Source organism: Diadema setosum, chromosome 16 (genome assembly GCF_964275005.1).
Source record: "Diadema setosum chromosome 16, eeDiaSeto1, whole genome shotgun sequence".
NCBI lineage: Eukaryota > Metazoa > Echinodermata > Echinoidea > Diadematoida > Diadematidae > Diadema > Diadema setosum.
The window spans coordinates 14,462,737-14,482,145 of record NC_092700.1 but is presented as its reverse complement, the minus strand read 5'-3'; the positions used below and the strand labels follow the sequence as shown (position 1 = coordinate 14,482,145).

The 19,409-nt window shown below is 39.0% G+C and overlaps 1 protein-coding gene across 1 annotated transcript in view; it reads left to right on the top strand.

The window, feature by feature from the left end:
* LOC140239443 (ATP-dependent 6-phosphofructokinase, muscle type-like) overlaps positions 1-19,409 on the top strand; it is a 50,487-nt gene that overhangs the window by 7,453 nt on the left and 23,625 nt on the right. Inside the window, exons 2-7 of the mRNA XM_072319280.1 lie at positions 3,647-4,168; positions 6,395-6,919; positions 10,867-10,920; positions 12,992-13,306; positions 14,180-14,253; positions 18,264-18,341. Of these exons, the coding sequence (XP_072175381.1) occupies positions 3,670-4,168; positions 6,395-6,919; positions 10,867-10,920; positions 12,992-13,306; positions 14,180-14,253; positions 18,264-18,341 (1,545 nt within the window). The 5' untranslated portion in view covers positions 3,647-3,669. The remainder of the gene's footprint in view (positions 1-3,646; positions 4,169-6,394; positions 6,920-10,866; positions 10,921-12,991; positions 13,307-14,179; positions 14,254-18,263; positions 18,342-19,409) is intronic.

Sequence of the window (19,409 nt, the reverse complement as noted above, 5' to 3'; positions counted from 1 at the left end):
TACAGAAAGAAAATGTACGCATGGGACTACGCGCAACGGTGTTCGATTCTTCACTGGGCTACGCTACCGGGTAAAATATGGCGAAAACAACTAAGTATTCCCTCTAAATTACCGAAATTTAGCAAAATCGAATAAGGTTTATCGTGTAACTACATATAACTAGGCCTACCTTTGCTGATTCGTTGTTAGATGTAGAGTATCCTTCCGTAATAAATTTGACGATTTTGACCGCAAAATTGTCACCGCCGCTTGTACGATCGTGCACACACGTTACACATACACATGACATAAACATTTTGTCGCCCGCTACGACCGTACGAGTTGATGCAGAAACGAGAAATGAATGTGAAAAAACAAACCGACTCATCTAATTTATTTCAATTACGATGAAAAGTTTCCTAATGAAAATCAAATCAAATTCATCAAACAGTCCTTCAAAAGTAATATCGAAGGATTCAAAATATATTCAAATATTATTGGGGAAAAAATGACGGCTAGAAAAAAAACAGCGGCCTGTCGAAAAAACGCATTTAAGTGCCCTTTATACGTATTGTCTGGGTGGTCGGTTGAAATGAGCAGGGCAACTGAGTGCGGAAAAAATGACACCCCATGCGTTCGAAGCCGCCATCTAAGAGCGCGTACCTCAGATCGCATTTTCAGTGCGCGCTTGTGAATCCGGAGTATTTTCTCCACACGTGAGTAAAATTTCAGGCAGATTGTGAGATTTTTCACGTTTCTATTGATAGCAAAACGTTAGGTGTCCGGTATTATGAACACCCAACCATACACGTAGCTGGATTGGGTCTAGCGTACTGCAACTTAGCCAGCCTGAAGAAGCCGTGAAGAAGCCTCGATAGCGCGAAACGTCGAGGGGGCGGATTCTCCCCCCCCCCCCCCCCCCCCCCCCCGCCGCCGGCCGAACGCAATTTACGTACTGAGAGGAGAGCGCGCCGTCGCAAGAATTGGCTTCGCGTTTACTAGGGTGAAGCGCGTAGAGAGAATACAGTACAAATGTAGTATTGCAGCGGGACTCGCAGCGGGACCTCGTCGTTGCCTAGTTTTTGTCCCGTTCTCGTGTCGCTGTCGCTTAGGAAAAACCTTACTACGTTCCAGATCCCGACTGTGTTTACGTTGCCATTTCTTCCTTCCCGCTTACCTTTACGATCCGAAATGGAGGAAATCAGATCGGGAAGAATGATTTTGAACATAATCAAAATTTCTTGCCGATCTGGAAAAATACCTTCTTGCATAGGCGGATCCAGTAATTCCGTAAAGGAAGGGGGCGTCTTTACAAAATTAAAGGGGGCGCACGCCCCCCCCCCCCCCCCCCATTTTTATGCCTCCGCAACGAAGTGGCCGGAGGCATTATGTTTTCGGGTCGTCCGTCCGTCTGTCCGTCCGTACGTCCGTACGTCCGTCCGTCCCGTTTTGTTTTTGTCTATATATCAAGAACCGTGTGATGGTTTTACATCAAACTTGGTATGAGGGTATATCCTTGGGGGATAATACTTTGTGTGGATTTTAGGGTCACAGGGTCAAAGGTCAAAGGTTATTTTGTGAAAAAAAATTGAAATTTCATGTTTTTCTCCATATCTCGCAAATGGTTCAAGGTATCTTCATGGAACTTAGTATATATGCTTGTACTGATGGGCAGTGATTATCTAGGGAAGTTGGGGTCATGGGTCAAAGGTCAGGGGGGTCAAAGGTCAAGGTCAACTCCTCAAAATATCACTACTTTCCTTAAAATACAATATGCCTGAAGGTTTTTGTTTTTTGTTTTAACTTGATGTATGCATGTATTGCCCAATATATATTCTGAGGGAAGTTTCTTGCCAAAAGGTCAAAGGTGAAAAGGTCAAAGGTCAAGTGAAAGTGCTTAATTGCACTTTTTCCTCCATATCTCAAAAGTAACTCAAGGTATCATCATGAAACTTACATATTTATGCATGTTCAACCTATAATAACAGTGATTCTCTTTGGAACTGTGAGGTCAAAGGTCAAAGGCCAGGTTTAGGTAATGCTATTTTCCCATTTGATACTGAAATTATACTTTTTCTCAATACCTTGAAAATTACTCAATGCATAAACTTATAAAAGGGTCAAAGTCAAGTAAAAATCATCAGTTCCCCAAATACCTGCACTCTGACATTTTAATCATTCATCCAATATTGAACCTAGTTCTAGGAAAGTGAACGTTCAGCACATTTGTGGCAAACCTGTCATTTTAATATTTTGCCAATTGTGTGAAACTGTCATCACACATTGTCAAGACATTGTACTATAGACCTATTAGGAGAACCATGCATTATGGCGGAGGCATATCAGTCGCCATAGCGATATATCTAGTTTCTTATTATATCTTAACAAAAAATAAGGGGCGAGCCCGGTGCGCTTCCCCTGGATCCGTCACTGCTCTTGTGCTTTGTGGTCACAATGCTGCTGCTATACAAAGCTTCCGATTTCATCAAATCCCTGTAGGCTTTTGCCGCTGTTCCCCGATTCGATGGATCGGGGCATACGTTATAGATTATAGATAATTTAACGATGTATGACCGGTATCGGTCATAATAAAACTAGTCAATCAAAATATGATTATACTAAGACAAATATATATACAATGTATATATACAATGTATATATAATATGCATATATATATATATATATATCTGTATGTATATCTTTAAGATGGGTTTAAACGACAATAAAAAGGCACAAGATACAAACAGGGAGCGTATGTTCAAGAAGTTTTCTAGACCACGAGTTAGAATTGATTTCTGAGCTGGTAATTTTTTTTTTCCTAGATTAAAATCATGGAAACGATGTGTTGGGCATAAATGAATAAAGTTAATTAGTAATCAAAACATTTTGGAAAAAAAAAGGAATGTTCAACGCATGTATAAACTGTATAGATTTAACCGTTTGTGACAAGTGAATGTCATGCTCCTTGAGAGTGTTCTATCGATGAAACAAAGAATCGATGTCAGCAAAGAGGGGGATTGAGGGCAGATTCGAATGTTGTTGTTTTTAAGGAGAAATAAAGAATCAATTTTCAATTTATTACAATTTCCCCAAATACTATTACAGCATAAAATTGGATAAGGGTATATTCTTAAGCATTACTTATTTTGTCAAGTCCTTCAATATCCGAGGAAACCCCGTTGCTCTCATATATATCAAAACTTTTATATATCTTAACACGGTCAAATGAGAATATACATTTACCACTTACACTCCTCTATGAATTTTGTCGATCGTTTATCTGTTGATACTATGTCACCAATAAGCACATTTTGTCAAGAAATAGAACGAAATGGAAAGGTGTGAAAATGCACAAATGACGTCTTTTCATTATCATTTTGAATCTTTGCTGAAATGTCTTATAACCATTTTGTTTTGATCGATAGAATCAAAGAAAAAAGAACAACGTAATTACACATCATGGCTCGTCCAAGCTATAGTCGCATTGCATATTAATAAAAGTATCTTTTGTTATTCGATATGTTTAAACGGACGTCTCTCATAAGCTGTTATGAGTTACTTTGCCTAGAGGCGATTATTAAGTAGGAAAGTTTAAAAGAGAGATTACCATTCGTTCCATTTGGTGCTAGACTACAGCAATTCTTCTCATCTTCTCCGCAATTTCAGTTCAACCAAAATACACAGGCATCATGACCAGACGATCTTACACGGCAGCGTTCAAGCTCTCTATATTCGCGTACGCAGAGAAGTTCGGAAACCGTGCAGCTGGACGTCGCTACGAGATTAACGAATCTACGATCCGACGATGGCGCGCCAATAAGACCGAACTTGAGTCGATGCCCAAGTATAAGAAGGCGAGTAGGGGCAAGGTGGCGCGTTGGCCGGCATTGGAGGAGAAGCTCCTTAAATGGGTGAAGGAGAGACAGGCGGCGGGGCACGAGGTATCTACAAAGGCTCTTCGAAATCAAGCCAGAATAATTGCCAAAGAGACGAATGCGACGAAGTTTGGTGCGAGCGTCTCGTGGATTTTCCGGTTTGTGCACAAGTACAACCTGCCCTCCATCGGCAAGCATGGCCATGACACTGGCAACCCACAGCGCAAGTGCGGCACCGAAGCTCACAACTTGGAAGACGTCGCACTTCCTGACTCTGATGACGATGCCGACTATGACGAGGATGAACTGGCATGTATGTGGAGATGATTGAATGTGCTGGGTCTTACGGGTCGTCAGAGTTAGCTATTGGGTGAATTAAGTCTCCACTTAGTTGGGTCATTCTTTTGTAGGACCACACAGGTCATGTTCATGAAGTAATATGAACATCACTACATTATTGATATGCAGGGCTCGACATTAGATGTGGCCCGTGGCCACCAGAACGTGCCACCAGAGAAAGTTGTAGAGGCACCACTTTCATAGAACGATATGTTTCAGTGACGTGATAAGGCCACCCAAAGATTTGTGAGTGTAATATCAATATTGTTTTTCTCATTCAGAATAAATGAGAATAACTCGGCTCAATCCTTAATAACTGCAGGTATTTCAGGTTCGCCAGATTGCTGCTATAGCCGTCTTCATAAAGCCACACAGTCCATAGTTCGTCTATTTTCTGCCACATCTTGGCCACTCTATTTCTTTTTCCTTACGGCAAAATTTTGTCTATCCTCCAAAAAGAACTGGGTATACATCCCTATGCCAAATATAAATATTTCATGAATATGTGGTGACCGGTGGAAAATAAGGTTATGCCACTATTCAATTCCATTGAATATGTCAAGACATATAATACAGTGACATCAGTATGATAATGTGGTATTTGAAGACCTTTGTATACCTCCTTCCAATTTTCATATAATTACCATGTTTTAAGTTATTTTAGGTTTTTGTTTTTACTTTTAATTTTTTTTCCTTTTTCATAGTCACAGCATGTTTGTGATAAAATGGAAGAAACATGTGCACTGTTTCTTATCTGTCAATTTTCTGATAATTGCATTGTAAAGTTTTATTGAATGATTAATCTTTTAAAGCTTTTCTTTTGGGGGCAACAAAATTTCACTGTTGGGCCTCCAAGAATAATGAATAGTGTCGAGCCTTGTTGCATGAATAAATCTTACACGTAAGAAAGAACATTCTCTTCTCATCTCTGCATTTGCACTGTAAACCTGTCCTTTCTCTTCTTCCACTAATTATTAATAATGATAGGAACATTCGTCTGATAACTCTTACTGCTCACTACTTTTCGCGCAACGGAATTTGAACCGAGAATAAAAGGGGTTTTTTTTCGACTTCTCTTTCCCTCTCTCTTTCTCTATGGACTGCTCAGAAATTTTTAAAGATGGGTCATAAAATGTCTTGAAAATCCTACAAATGTGATCGAATCCCCGAGATATCCTCTGTATTCACATTATAATTCTATTTTGAAAAGTAGAAACATCAACCCCGTCTCAGTCTCTATATGCCCCTACCTTATCTTGAAAGAAGAAAATAAAAACAATCCACAAGTAAATTACAGACGAACAGCCCTGTCAAGCAGTATTATACTCAGTGCTGAAATATTATTTTCTATTAACGGTTCTGCTTTTAACAAGCAATTTTCATCTCATGAAATAATGTTCATTTGTGTTTATTTATGAGTTTTGTTATCCCATTTTTAAAAAGCACGCGCACATGTACGCTCACACACTTACACACACACACACACATATACATACACACATATATTATAATGCCAGCTTACCTGAGATGGGGAGAGGCGTTTGCTCTGATGAAAATGTTCCCATTCACGTTGTAACATTTACTACATGCATTTACTCAGGATCATAACGAAAGGTGAGTCATAAACACCAACACTGCTTCAAAGAAATACGAATTGAAGACAGTTGGGATTTGAATACTGCGTTATGCCTCAAAGTATTGGCTAGTTTGAGGTTTGTTTGTTGTTGTTTTCGCATACACTATACTTTATGTTACAGCAAAATGAGTAAATATCACAAAAGAAGCTGGAACAAGTTACATATTTAAAGTGCATACAACCCATGTCCGATTTATTACCTTTATACTGTGGCTAAATATTTATGTGCGCTTTGACACAATGAGGCTAACAATAAAGGCCGATTTTTTTTTCATTATCATTTCGAATCTTTGCCGAAATGTCGTATAAACATTTTGTTTTGATCAATAAAAATCATGGAAAAAAAGAACATTAATGATACATCTCGTCCAAGCTGTAGTCGTATTGCATATTGCTAAAAGTAACTTTTGTTATTCAGTATGCAACGGAAGTCTCTCATAAGCTGTTATTATGTTACTTTGCCTAGAGGCAATTATTAAGTAGGAAAATTTAAAAGAGAGATTACCATTCGTTCCATTTGGTGCTAGACTACAGCAATTCTACTCATCTTCTCCGCAATTTCAGTTCAACCAAAAAACACAGGCATCATGACCAGACGATCTTTCACGTCAGCGTTCAAGCTCTCGGTGTTCGCGTACGCAGAGAAGTTCGGAAACCGTGCAGCTGGACGTCGCTTCGGGATTAACGAATCTACGATCCGACGATGGCGCGCCAATAAGACCGAACTTGAGTCGATGCCCAAGTATAAGAAGGCGAGTAGGGGCAAGTTGGCGCGTTGGCCGGCACTCGAGAAGAAGCTCCTTAAATGGGTGAAGGAGAGGCAGGCGGCGGGACACACGGTATCTACAAAGGCTCTTCGAAATCAAGCTAGAATAATTGCCAAAGAGATGAATGCGACGAACTTTGGTGCGAGCGTCTCGTGGATTTTCCGGTTTGTGCACAAGTACAACCTGCCCTCCATCGGCAAGCATGGCCATAACACCGGCAACCCACAGCGCAAGTGCGGCAACGAAGATGACAACTTGGAAGACGCTGTCGCACTTCCTGACTCTGATGACGATGCCGACTATGACGAGGATGAATTGGCATGTATGTGGAGATGATTGAATGTGCTGGGTCTTACGGGTCGTCAGAGTTAGCTATTGGATGAAGTCTCCACTTACTTGGGTCATTCTTTTGTAGGACCACATAGGTCATATTCATGAAGTAAACGTCACTGCATTATCAGTGGCGGATCCAGGGGTGAGCGGATGGGGCGCTTCCCCCCCCCCCCCCCTTTAAAACAATTTTGTAAAGGCGTCAACTCATTATGGAATTCCTGGATCCGCCCCTGATTATTATTATTATGCAAGGCTTGGTATTAAATGTAGCCCGGGGCCACTAGAAAGTGCCACCAGAAAATATTGTGGAGGCACCACTTTTATAAAATTTTATGTTTCAGTGACGTGATCAGGCTACCCAAAGATTTGCGATGCCAACATTCCTCTTCTCATTCAGAATAGATGAGAATAACTCTCGGCTCATTCAGTCCTTAATAACTGCAGCCATTTCAGCTAACTGCTGCGACTCGTCAGGTTACCCAGATTGCTGCTAGTCTTCATAAAGCCACATAGTCCATAGTCAGTATATTTTCTGCCACATTTTGACCAAGCTATATTTCTTTTTTCTTACGGCAAAATTTTGTCTATCCCCAAAAAGAACTGGGTATACACCCATATCATGGATAATTATATGGAAAAAAGGGTCATGCCTCGATTCAGTATTGGATATGTCAAGACCTAGTGACATAATATATGATATTTTAAGACCTTTATACCTCTAGCCAATTTTCATATAGTAACAGTATACATCATTCGAAGTAACACGTATACTCCATTAAACTGTAATCTTTCTGATATTATGTATTATTAATGATTTATCTTTTAAAGCTTTTTTTTTTTTGGGGGGGGGGACCAAGTGTCATTGTTGGGCCACCGTTAAGTATTAATGTACAAAGTGTCGAGCCTTGTTACATGGATAACCTCATGTCATTACTGCATAATCCGGTAATCTGAGTGACTATGATGCTCTAAGTTTTTGTTTCGTGTTTTTTCAAAGCTAAACACAAATTATCAACCCGATGTCAGTTACCGTTGACCAAATTTGCTGTCATTCTAGAATAATGTAAAAGCGTTGATAGACTTTGTGTTATTGTAAAAATGGGACAGCTTCAAATAAGATTGTAAAGGCCCGTCGTTCTCTAAGTATGGGCTTGATCTTTTCTCTCTTTCTCTCTATTTTTTTATGCCTCCGCCACGAAGTGTCGCCGGAGGCATTATGTTTTCGGGTTGTCCGTCCGTCCGTCCTTCCGTCCGTCTGTCCTTCTGCCCGTGATAGATTTTGCGGACAGCGTAACTGAAAAAACTGTTTGAGGTATCCTATTGAAACTTGGCATGATTATGTATGAGTGGGCGAAGTTGTGACTATCAACTTTTGGGTGCACATGCTCAAGGTCAAATGCTCAAAATTTTTCACCATTTCCCCCATATCTATGCAATCCCTGAAAATATTTTCTTGAAACTTAGTGTATTATATCTACTACCAAATGAAGATTCTCCAGAGAGAGTTTTGGGTCGTGTGGTTAACGGTCAAAGGTCAAGTGAAATTGCTAAAATATCACTTTTTTTCTCCATATCTTGCGAATGGTTCGATGGTATCTTCATGGAACTTAGTATATACATCCATGCATGTACTGACTGGCAGTGATTAAGGGAATTTGGGGTCATGGGTCAAAGGTCATTTGGGTCAGAGGTCAAGGTCAACGCCTCAAATTTCTCTTTTTCCCCTCATATTTATACAATGCCTGCAGCATATACATGTATTACCCAACAGAGATTCTCTGGGGTACAAGTTTCTTTCAAAAAGGTCTAGTTGACTAAGGTCAAGTGAAAGTGCTAAATTTCACTTCTTCCTCCGTATCTCGAAATTGGCTCAAGATATCATCATGAAACTTAGTACATCTATGCCGCATGCGCATTCCCGATATTTCTGGAAAGGCGTATATTTCAGGAGCTCAATTCGAGGAAATAATCGCTAAAATTCATTGAATTAGGGGTAATAAGAGGTAATTTTCAATTTTCTCCAAATATTCCTAAAATAGGGTTCCGAATGTGGGATCATGTTTCAAACCATTTTTTTTTTTTGTCTGTTTAAGTAAACCGAACATGTATTAATTTTTTTCTGTAAATATTTTTTTTTCTTTCTAATTTACTTTTGCTCTCATTTGTTTCACCTATGAAATTGTATTTTGTATATTATATTTCATGTACATTTGTACATGTTTTGAAAAACACCCCCTTTTCCTTTTCTTTTACTTTGCTGCTAGACCCTTCGCCCATATTATAACATATCCAATCATTTTCTTAGAAGTGCTGACCATCAACACTTTCGCGCTTCATCACCTGCACATGCACTCACAGGCACCACTCCTGTTTACCAAGTAATTGTATAAAACTGGATTTACACGCACTTTAACATGGCCCATCTGTATTAGTGTTCAAGTACTACAATAAAAAATGGTAATTTAACTCTGGCTGTCCGTCTGTTCAAGCACGGCTTATAACGGCGGCCCTCTGCATCATATGTATATATTATATATTGTACTGTGAATTAAGTCATTATTGGCCATATAAACATTTTGTATGTTATTTAACGTTTCATTTGTCTTTACATACAAAATATGACTTACTATGTAATATGTCAATAATTTTCAGAATTGTATTTGTGTAATTGAACCTGCCTTTGTTATTTTTGTTATTCTGAAAGAAAATATGAAATGCAGAAAATAAAATCTTTTCAAACAAAAAAAAAAAAAGTATGTCATTTTTACATCATGATGCACGGACATGAGGAAGAACAGCCGTCTGGCTGAATCATTTGCCGTGCTAAAATAAGTAAATGAAATGAAATGAACCCCCCCCCCCCCGAAAATTCGAATTGGGGGTATTATAATAGGGTCCTAGTGGGACTTCTTGGTGTTTGCCCGATCTTTCTCTATCTCTCGCGATTTCTCTTCGCAGGACCACATTTCGGCCACTTTCACTGCACATAACACCGCCGGCGGAACGTTTTCAAAAGTGGGGGGGGGGGGGGGCACTTCTGGGTGTCATGAGCTAACAAGCAAAAAAAAAAAAAAAAAAGAGGGCCTTCAGCGCAACTTCTGGTGCCACTTCCGGGTTTCTTCAGCTGGAAAGCAAAAAAAAAAAGGGGGTCGTCAGCTCATCTATCTTTCTAATTCCCATTCCGGGTTTCTTCAGCTGACAAGAAAAAACAACAACAACAACAAACAAAGGTCTTCGGCGCAAAAACACATAACCTCACCGCGCTCACACTTCAAGGTTTTTATCTACAGTATTTCTTTCTAATGCCACTAACACTACGCACTTCCGGGGTAAAAGAAACGGGGGCCCAAAGTGGTGACACCTTATGTATTGCTTTGTATGGTGGAAAAAAAAAAAGTGGGGGGGGGGGGGGGGCGAGCCCCCGGTTCCGCCGGCCATGCATAATGGGTCATGCTGCTTTAACTTCCCTTCCAAAAGCCAGTCACAGGGGGTCAGACAAAATCCTAACCCTTTCCCTTGAGCAGATGTTGAGTACATATCTCTAAGAATCTGGAACAAGCATATGCGTTTATGGTCGACCAAATGGTCGGCCAAAAATTAGATAAAAGAGATTGATGGGTAATCTAACTGGGCCTTTCAAAATAGTAGGAGCCATATAACAGTGGGCCTCTCTATACACGTAGTTGAAAAGGTTGAGAAGCACTGATCTATATAGGGCGTAATGGACCTGTCTGAAGCTCCGGATCCCGTGGCGTCCAGATGCGGACACCTGAAATCTCGACATTTAATGAGTTTGTACATGTACTTTATTAGTTTGTTGTCAGATTATGAATGTTTCGGGAGTTTCTCTCTCTGGCAGTGTTCCACTTCGTTGTATTTACTCCCGCTCAGTATTTTTACGGGGTTTTTTTTTTCACTGAAACTGTTGTTCTTCAGGTCAATTCTTCAAGGTTATATCCGGATCCCGCTATACAGCATCGTCATCCAAAGGTAGGCTTATAGATGTGCATGCTCCGTGTATATGAAATTAGATGTTTGTTTTTTAGTGTTCATCGAGAAATAATATTTTATCATAATGTTTGCAGGGCTATCACACATTGAGCGTGAGACGCACGCAATTCACCCAATTCTGACTGCCTCACTGTGAAAAACGAATTCTTACGCCGAATCCCAGAAAGCAAAAACACAAGTAATAACAATGAAACCTGTATGCATGTATTTATGATTTTTTTAATTCATTTTAGCATATTAATGCTGCTTCTGTGTCAGATGTGTGTTGAAACAGGGAGGTGGAACCCACCTCCCTGGTTGAAACCGTGCATGGCTTGATACTCGTAGTATGCACCTAGATTACACCAAATGTAAAATTGTCAAAGCTCCCTGACCTTGGCAGGGGGGAACCCCTTCCACACCCGAGTTCCCCCCCCCCCCCCAAAAAAAAAAAGAACAAACAAACAAACACACACACACACACAAACGGTTGCTTCTCTCCCTCGCAAGGGTCTCACACACTTGGCAGCCGTACGTGTGTTTGATGTTTACAACCATTTGACTGAACGAAGTCACATTTGGATGTGTTACATTTCTTGTATCCCCAGGATTTTGTTTACATCATTGAAAGGACGGTCCTGCAGGGCGGTGTTGTTGATATGATAAACCATGGCACTATGTAGACCTTTAAAAATGTATACTGTAGTTCTTGTCAATATTCCCCCACTCGATAAAACAGACAGCAACATTTATTCTCGGTTTCGAGATGAACTCCCATCCCCGCACAGATCTTTAATTGTGGGTTGAAACTTATCTGCCATCCACCTGCCTTGGGCTTTAGATGAATCAGGTCTTCTTAGAGTTTTTGAAATTGATGAAATTCTTGCGTCGAGGTGATAGAGTTATTTCGAGTATCTTTCTTTTTGTTGCTGTTTCAAACAATATTATTTCGATTCCATCATCCTTCCTTGATTACAATTGAACATTCAGTTGTTTGCTAGCTGCGTGACGTTTCAAACATACCGTACTGCAGCCTAATTTTACAAAATGAATAATTCCTGGGACTGTCGACCGTGTCAAATTTCTAATTATAGACCTACACTACACAAATAATACAGTACTTGCATTCATATTGGCCCCGCAATAATTATTAAATAATGGAATCAATTCTTGATAACGGGTCCACAAAACTATTTATAGGCCCTATGTACGATAGGGCCGAAAGGCCCAACAATGCAAAAATATAACGCCCATTAATTGCATTCATATACTCATGAAAGGAGTCAACAAAAAGCGTACAAAATGTACATGATCAATATGTTTGTACAATACAGTCCATACCTAGTACCTACAAAACATTACCCCTTCAGGACCACCCACCTCGTCCTTATTCCCACTGCACCCAGAGAATATTAATACATGTACCTCACTCAAGCAGATCTTTGGGTTCTCTGATTGATAGAAATGCAGTAGTAGTAGTACAGTACCGATACATGCATCTGCAAAAAAAAAAAAAAAAAAAGCTTCACACGCACACGGGCAGTGCACTATACGTATACTGTATTGTCAACCATTTCCCCCATGTTGTTAATATAGGGAAGAAACATCAACATCTGTAAACTATTCAACTAAGCTGAACAAAGACGAAAAGGACCATTTTTTCGTCACTTTTCGTCTGTTTGGCCACTGAACATTCAGGTTTGAGGACTGAGATCAACGTCTATCAGAACACCAGCGCGTTCATGTGTACGTGCATGAACTCTCCATGCGCTTGACCCGTGAGGAGATTTCCAGGTCAGCCGGGGTACACCACACGCACAAACAGTGTAGATAGAGTAGCAAGACACAGCTACAAAATATACGATCTCTGGTTGAGGTGGCTGTGAGCCGTGTATGTATCTCTGCTTTCACCGCGGTGACGACTGTCGGTATCGAAGAGTTCGGCGAGAAATCGCAGCAAAGTCGTTCGAAAAATCATGCGATGTTCATAATATACGACTGTTTGTATTCAACCACTTGATTTGGCTAAACTGTATTTGATTTCTAGCAGTTTTTTATCTCTAAATTGAAGATACCATGTCCAGCTTTCAGTCGCCGAACAAGCGGGTGAGGGCGGATCCGACACCCGAGGGTAGCCCGAGTTCGTCTAGTAGTAGTGCGCAGTTGGCTGGAGGGGGCAGCGACGTGTTTGCCAGCCCGGGGGCAGCAGGGAGTTCGCCCGCCTACGACCGCGCCAACCAACATGCCTTGCTTCAACGCCGGTTCACAATGTCGGGGGAAGAAATGGTGGATTCTGTCAGTAGATTGGCAGAAAGAGGTGAAGGCTTTGGAATGGTTGGAGAGGGCAAGTGTATCGCCGTGTTCACAAGCGGTGGTGATTCACAAGGTGAGTGGAGCTCAATGCAGCTGCAGTGGATAGGCATAGCCTTGGCAAAGTGGGGTGGACCCCTCCATCATCATCATCATAGGACATATCATTTAATCATCATCATCATCATCTTTACAGAAGTAGTCTAGCACAGTAGCAGTAGGTAGTCCTGTGAAGACTTTCAGTCGTTACAGTGCTGCCAACATTGGAAACTAATGTTAGTTGAGAGTGAGACTCCCATCGCCATAGGCCAATGCTATAATTTACGAGTCAAAATGAGTGAGATCAAGACAATAGAAATGCATGCAAATGAAATAAAGTTTTAGAGTGAGAAAGGACCAAAATGAGTGAGTCTCACTCTCAATGAGTGAGAGTTGGCAGCCCTGTGTTACATTCCTTCATGTAGAACATGATCCTAAGCTATTCACATTACACACTGCTTCATTTGATAATATTCCTACCTTGCTTTAAAATTATAGTGATAGTGTAGGTTTCTACATAGACATGATAAAAAAGGCATGTGAATTATAGTTTGATACCATTTAAAAGCATCAACTTGTATTCATACAGTAACACAAAGGAGTATGTAGACTGCTTTTCATTGAAAACAAACAAATTTTTGTGGAATTCTCTGTAGGTTCTTTTTCGTTGTCCATCTGTGATGTCACCAAGACGCAAGAGTGTTGAAGCCGCCTCGATACTCCAGTGATGGGGGCACCAAAATTTGTAACTTTTGAATATGGTTTGTCCAATTTTCGTCAAACTTCACCAAGTGATGTGTTCTAGATTTATAGTTTATACCAGAGTTGATTCATAATCTTCCATCTTGGTCGTATAGAATATACAGTGTACAAGAATCTAATTGTGTTTGTGGTTGCGTCATTTTATCAGGTATGAATGCGGCAGTGCGAGCAGTGGTTCGAATGGGTATCTATGTTGGCTTCAAAGTGTACGCCATACATGAGGTGAGACACTAACCTTACTTCAACTTGGATATACATGTAGGCCGATACACTGTCACTGCAACACATGAATTTCAAGGTGTGTTGAAGGATTGCATTGTATGTCATATTAACCCTAACTTACCTGGGCTATTTAGCGAGGGGGGGGGGGGGCATTATGGCCCCCCTTCAAATCTCTGCCGTTGATCGCGCAATTGCCGCAAAATTTTGCGTGAACATAAAACCGGATGTAATCTACAAGACTGTTCAGTTAAATTTTCAAAAAATTTGCATTTTCTATTTTAAATCAATTAATTATGCAAATATATGCCAAAAAAAACTCATTTTCGTCTGTAATTGGCGTATAAAAGCTTATGGAATGCTGATTTTTGGTGTAAATATTCCTAGTGACATTCCAAACATTTGTGCGTTAAAAAAAAAATTCAGTATCAAAATTAATTTCTTATGTTTTTTATTGTTTTATAATTCTTTATGTATTTCTTTGAACTTTTGTTTTTGTTGTTTATTCAGCAGAATTTGTCACATTTTTTGAAGCATAATTATACTAAAATAAATTGATTTCAGCCATTAAAATAAAAAATATGAATCTTTATATGAATTAATTGAAAAAAACACAATTTGTATTGACCTTGTACACAAAATCACTTTTTTGAGCAATTGTGGGGTTGATGAAAGTTTTTTTAAAGGTAGGGAATCCCATTTGCATGCCTTAAATGAAGAGTTGTATAAATACAGTGGTATGTTGAAGAGAGTATCATTTTAGAAACTCCCATAAAGTATTGAAAGTGGAAGGTAACATATAGTACATTTTTATTGACCGTTAGATTTTGAATTGAATTTTTTTCGGGGCTCACCGTAAATTCCAGTACATTACTAGGCTACCTTTGCAGACCCATGCACTGCATGTGTGTCCATCATGTATATTTTGTGAAGAAAGTTCATCAAAACTTACAAACATTTCTATATACATTCTTGCCACACACTCTATATGTTATTACATCAGCTCTTACACTTTTAGATTTGTGTTTATAGATAAAAGATACAGAAGACAGCAACAAAAAAGCTTAAGTGTGGCTGACACACAGAACTACTAAGTAGTTGAGTTTTGTGCATTATTCAAATTGTAGATAACTGTTGACTTCCAAATTTCTCAACAGTGGCCTAAACAAGTCCCCTGAGGTTCATATTTAAAGTTTTGCTGCATTTTGGGAGGTCTGTGAAAGGTATTCCCTACCTTTAAGGGGCGTGGCTTCGGAACGGTATGCTCGGGCGCGACAAATTTGGTCTCAAAAGTTGCGCGAGACTTGAAAGTAAAAAGTCAGCGAACGGCGCAGTCAAAAAATTTTGCGCGCCGGAATGGTCGCGGAATTCATCGAGGGGGGGGGGCCATTATGGCCCCCCAGGTAAGTTAGGGTTAAAAGTTTACAGCACTAACAAACAGACTCTACATTTTGTAACAAGGGATTGCTTAATTGCTCAGGAATAGACCTACATGTGCTTGCTGGGGATGTTACATTCTCAAATCATCTACCTACAATTATAATACTGATACTTTGCTGTTTATCTGGCCACACACAAAAATTACAAAACTGTGTACATTTTACAGTATGATGGAATTGATATTGGACTGTCAATGGATTTTATTGAAAAAGCTGTTGGGGATATTCCTGAAAAGACAGAAGACAGACTCAAATCAAGTTTGTTTTTTGATACCTCAAAAAAAAAAAGAGAGGAAATGATAATAATGATAATATTGGTAACAAGATTACATATGATATGTTGAATATCCCTTTGTGACTGATAGCAGTAAGGAAGACAAAAGTCATTAGATGGTGATTACCGTACTGGTAAGAATGGCCACATTCTGTTTGGACACAATCAATGTTGTTCAAACTCTGACTCTTGGATATGTTTCAAACTGGCCAAATTTCATTCATTAAATTTTAAGTCATGCAAGTTCATTTTGATTAAGAATGGCCAAAAATTAAAACAACTAAAAAAATTGTGCTACAATTGATATAAAGCTACATCCTGTTCAGCCATAGGATACATATTGTGAGACAAATATTATGTTACAGACTTGTGTTGCTGGTACCACTTTTTTTATATTCTATATTATAGAGACCTGCAGGTATATATGAATATCAAACATCTAGACAGAAATCCCACTCAATACACCAGCATTTGCTGTTTTTGTGTTTTCTGTAAAGCAGGTATTATCCTATACTACCATTGCTATTGTCTGGTAATCCAAGATACTTTCTGTGTAGGATTCAGATTTTGTACTTATGTATAGTTGCCACAGTGATTCTAATTGGTCTGCATTGAATCTCTTTTTTTTTTTTCATATTATGTCAAGATGCAGATTATAGACCCATTACCAGGCATGCATTCTGTGATTTCTCAAAAGTGTCAAAAGATAACACAGTATGTGGGTTCTTCATTACAGGATATATTGTACTGCACATATTGAAGCTACCAGCAAATGGTCATTAATTGCAATCAGTCTCCTTCTCCATGTTTGACCTAGGTGCCATTTTGATAGTTCTTGCATAACACCTTAAATTTGTAAGGTGTCAAAGACCTAGACTAGGAATGACCTCGATGAATATGGTTGGTTATAAGAAGGTGTATCAATACCTCATGCTGTGCACTGTAAACTCAGTGCCTAAAAGTAATAGGAATGGATTTTACATTCAAACCTTTATGTGCATTCACATATAATTGTTCTCTTAATGCCAGACCATCACAGGTTTATGTACAGTGTAGTTGTGAGGTTTTCAGCATTTTGTGTTGTGTGTGTGTGTGAGTGAGAGAGAGATCATGTGTTTGATTCTCACAAGAAAATTAGGCTTTGAACAATACTGTACGAGCTGAAGAGAATCAGGCTTTGAACAATACTGTACGAGCTGAAATTTTCGCGTACAGATATTTTCGCGAATTGCTACTTGGAGGACATTTTCGCGTGTTGTTAATTTCGCGGTTGCAAGGGTCTAACTTAACTTAGTTATTCACACGTTATTTTCGTGTGTTGTTATGCTCGCGGTTCAAGGGCGATTCGCAGAATTCATAACAATAAAACCACTGCTAAAATTTCAGCTTGTACAGTACTCAGTTGAAAAAAAAATAAGAAATTGTTATCTAAGATTTCATTCTTAGTAGTCAACATGCATCATTTTTGTCTGTGTATGCAGCTTGTGAATTAGTGTTTGGTTTTTTTTTTTTACTGTTTGCTTGAAGTTTCCACCTGTTTGTAGCCTGCCTGAAGTTATATCCACTCACAAGTAACTTGGCTTGATGAAAGACACTTGGTCTGATTGATGACACCAACAATTGTGTAACTTGCCATCACAAATGACCACCAGTTGAACTGATGAACCTGATGATACAGATGGAACTTGATTGTACTGATTGAAGCTGGCCATGACTGATGTCCACTTGTTGCTTGCCCTGACCTGTGTTCACCACACATACCTTGCCCTGATTGCTATTCACTTCTTCTCTCTTACACTTCCTGTATAACTTCATGATAACCCAAGTAGTTTCCCACTTCCTTCCTTTGTTACATGCACAACGTGATCAACTTTTCTGGATTCCCGATGTTCCTCTGAAATGTCACCGACCTTTATCCCATTGGACTGAGAAGAATACAATTGTGATGTAGTCAAAATTTTTCACATTTGTATTTTCCTGATGTCTGCTACATGAATCTGAAACATGTTCTCTTAGGTAGTGTGTATTTTCTTACAGGATTTGGAAATGCTCTGCTATGAGATGATATATAATCATTAAGGCCTAATTCCACATGCTATCATCATTTCTGCTCTGTACTTTGTATAAGTTTGAATTGCTTCATATCGAATTCTACCACATTTTATTTCATATCTGCTGCTGCCAAGATTACAATCCATATGTAAATTGTGTCATATTGATGTTCACCACAAGTCAATCAGGTTACTAATACTATTCTTTATTGTGGTCTTTTCATTAATTTGTATTCCTCACTGTGACAGGGTTACCAGGGAATGTGTGATGGCGGAGACCACATCAGGGAGCTGTCTTGGTCTGATGTCTCCAACATCATTCAATTGGTAAATAACAAATAAATGAACTCTAGTTCAGTTTTTCTTATTTCCAACCATATTAACCCTTTGGGGACGGGCTGATTTTACTAAAACACGCATTTCCCATAGAAACTTGCCCAAGTATACATGTACCGTACTCAGGACTCTTTCTCAACAGGTTAAGACTTTCAGAGGCTTCCTCCATCTGTTTGACATTCATTGTATCTATGTAGAACCCCAGTCATGTGAGTCATTTCTTCGGTTGAAACATTCATCCACATTTGAATAAAAATGTGATTTTAAAACTGCACAAAAGTAGTAATTAATGGACAGGAAATACCATGTATTGTAACCATTGCATTATGTATGGGCAATAATGATAATATTTGTCACAACTGGAGAATGCTAAGAAATTACAGTGACATACATTGTAGCACCATATATACTAGTCTAATTTTTTTCGTGAATCGGGACTTCCCAATAATTTCATGAGTGGTTAAATTCGCAATTGTGGAGTAGAGTACTGGTACTAAATGAAGAAATGTATGTGTGCACGTCACATTCATGTTGGGATGAGAGCTAATATTTTCATGTGTTTCTAAATTCATGAATAGCACCCAGCTCACAAATTCATGAAAATAAAAACCTCACAAAATATTTGCTGCATACGGTATAACAAAAATAGCATTGAACATGAGCTGTTGCCAGCCTATAGCAGATTCAAATTATGCATTTTACTTAAATTAAACATAATTGCACATTTGCTGTTGATGTAATTCTAAATCATAACAAAGTTACGTTTCACAGGTAGAATCAGTGGTACATGTGCACACTGTACATTCGTTAACATTGAAGGCATTTGAAGAAGTATAAATGTAATTTGATTAATACAATGTCAGTATGAATATTCCTTTTATATTATAGAATAGTGATTAAAAATTCTCAAGTATTCATAGTGAAAAGCACCCAGTAAGATATCATCAATGAGCAGTGATTTGTTTTATCAACAAACATAGTCATGCCATGATATCAAAATCACTAAATTTACTCTCTGTATTGAACACACTTATTCATCAGTGAAATGAATATCTTTCT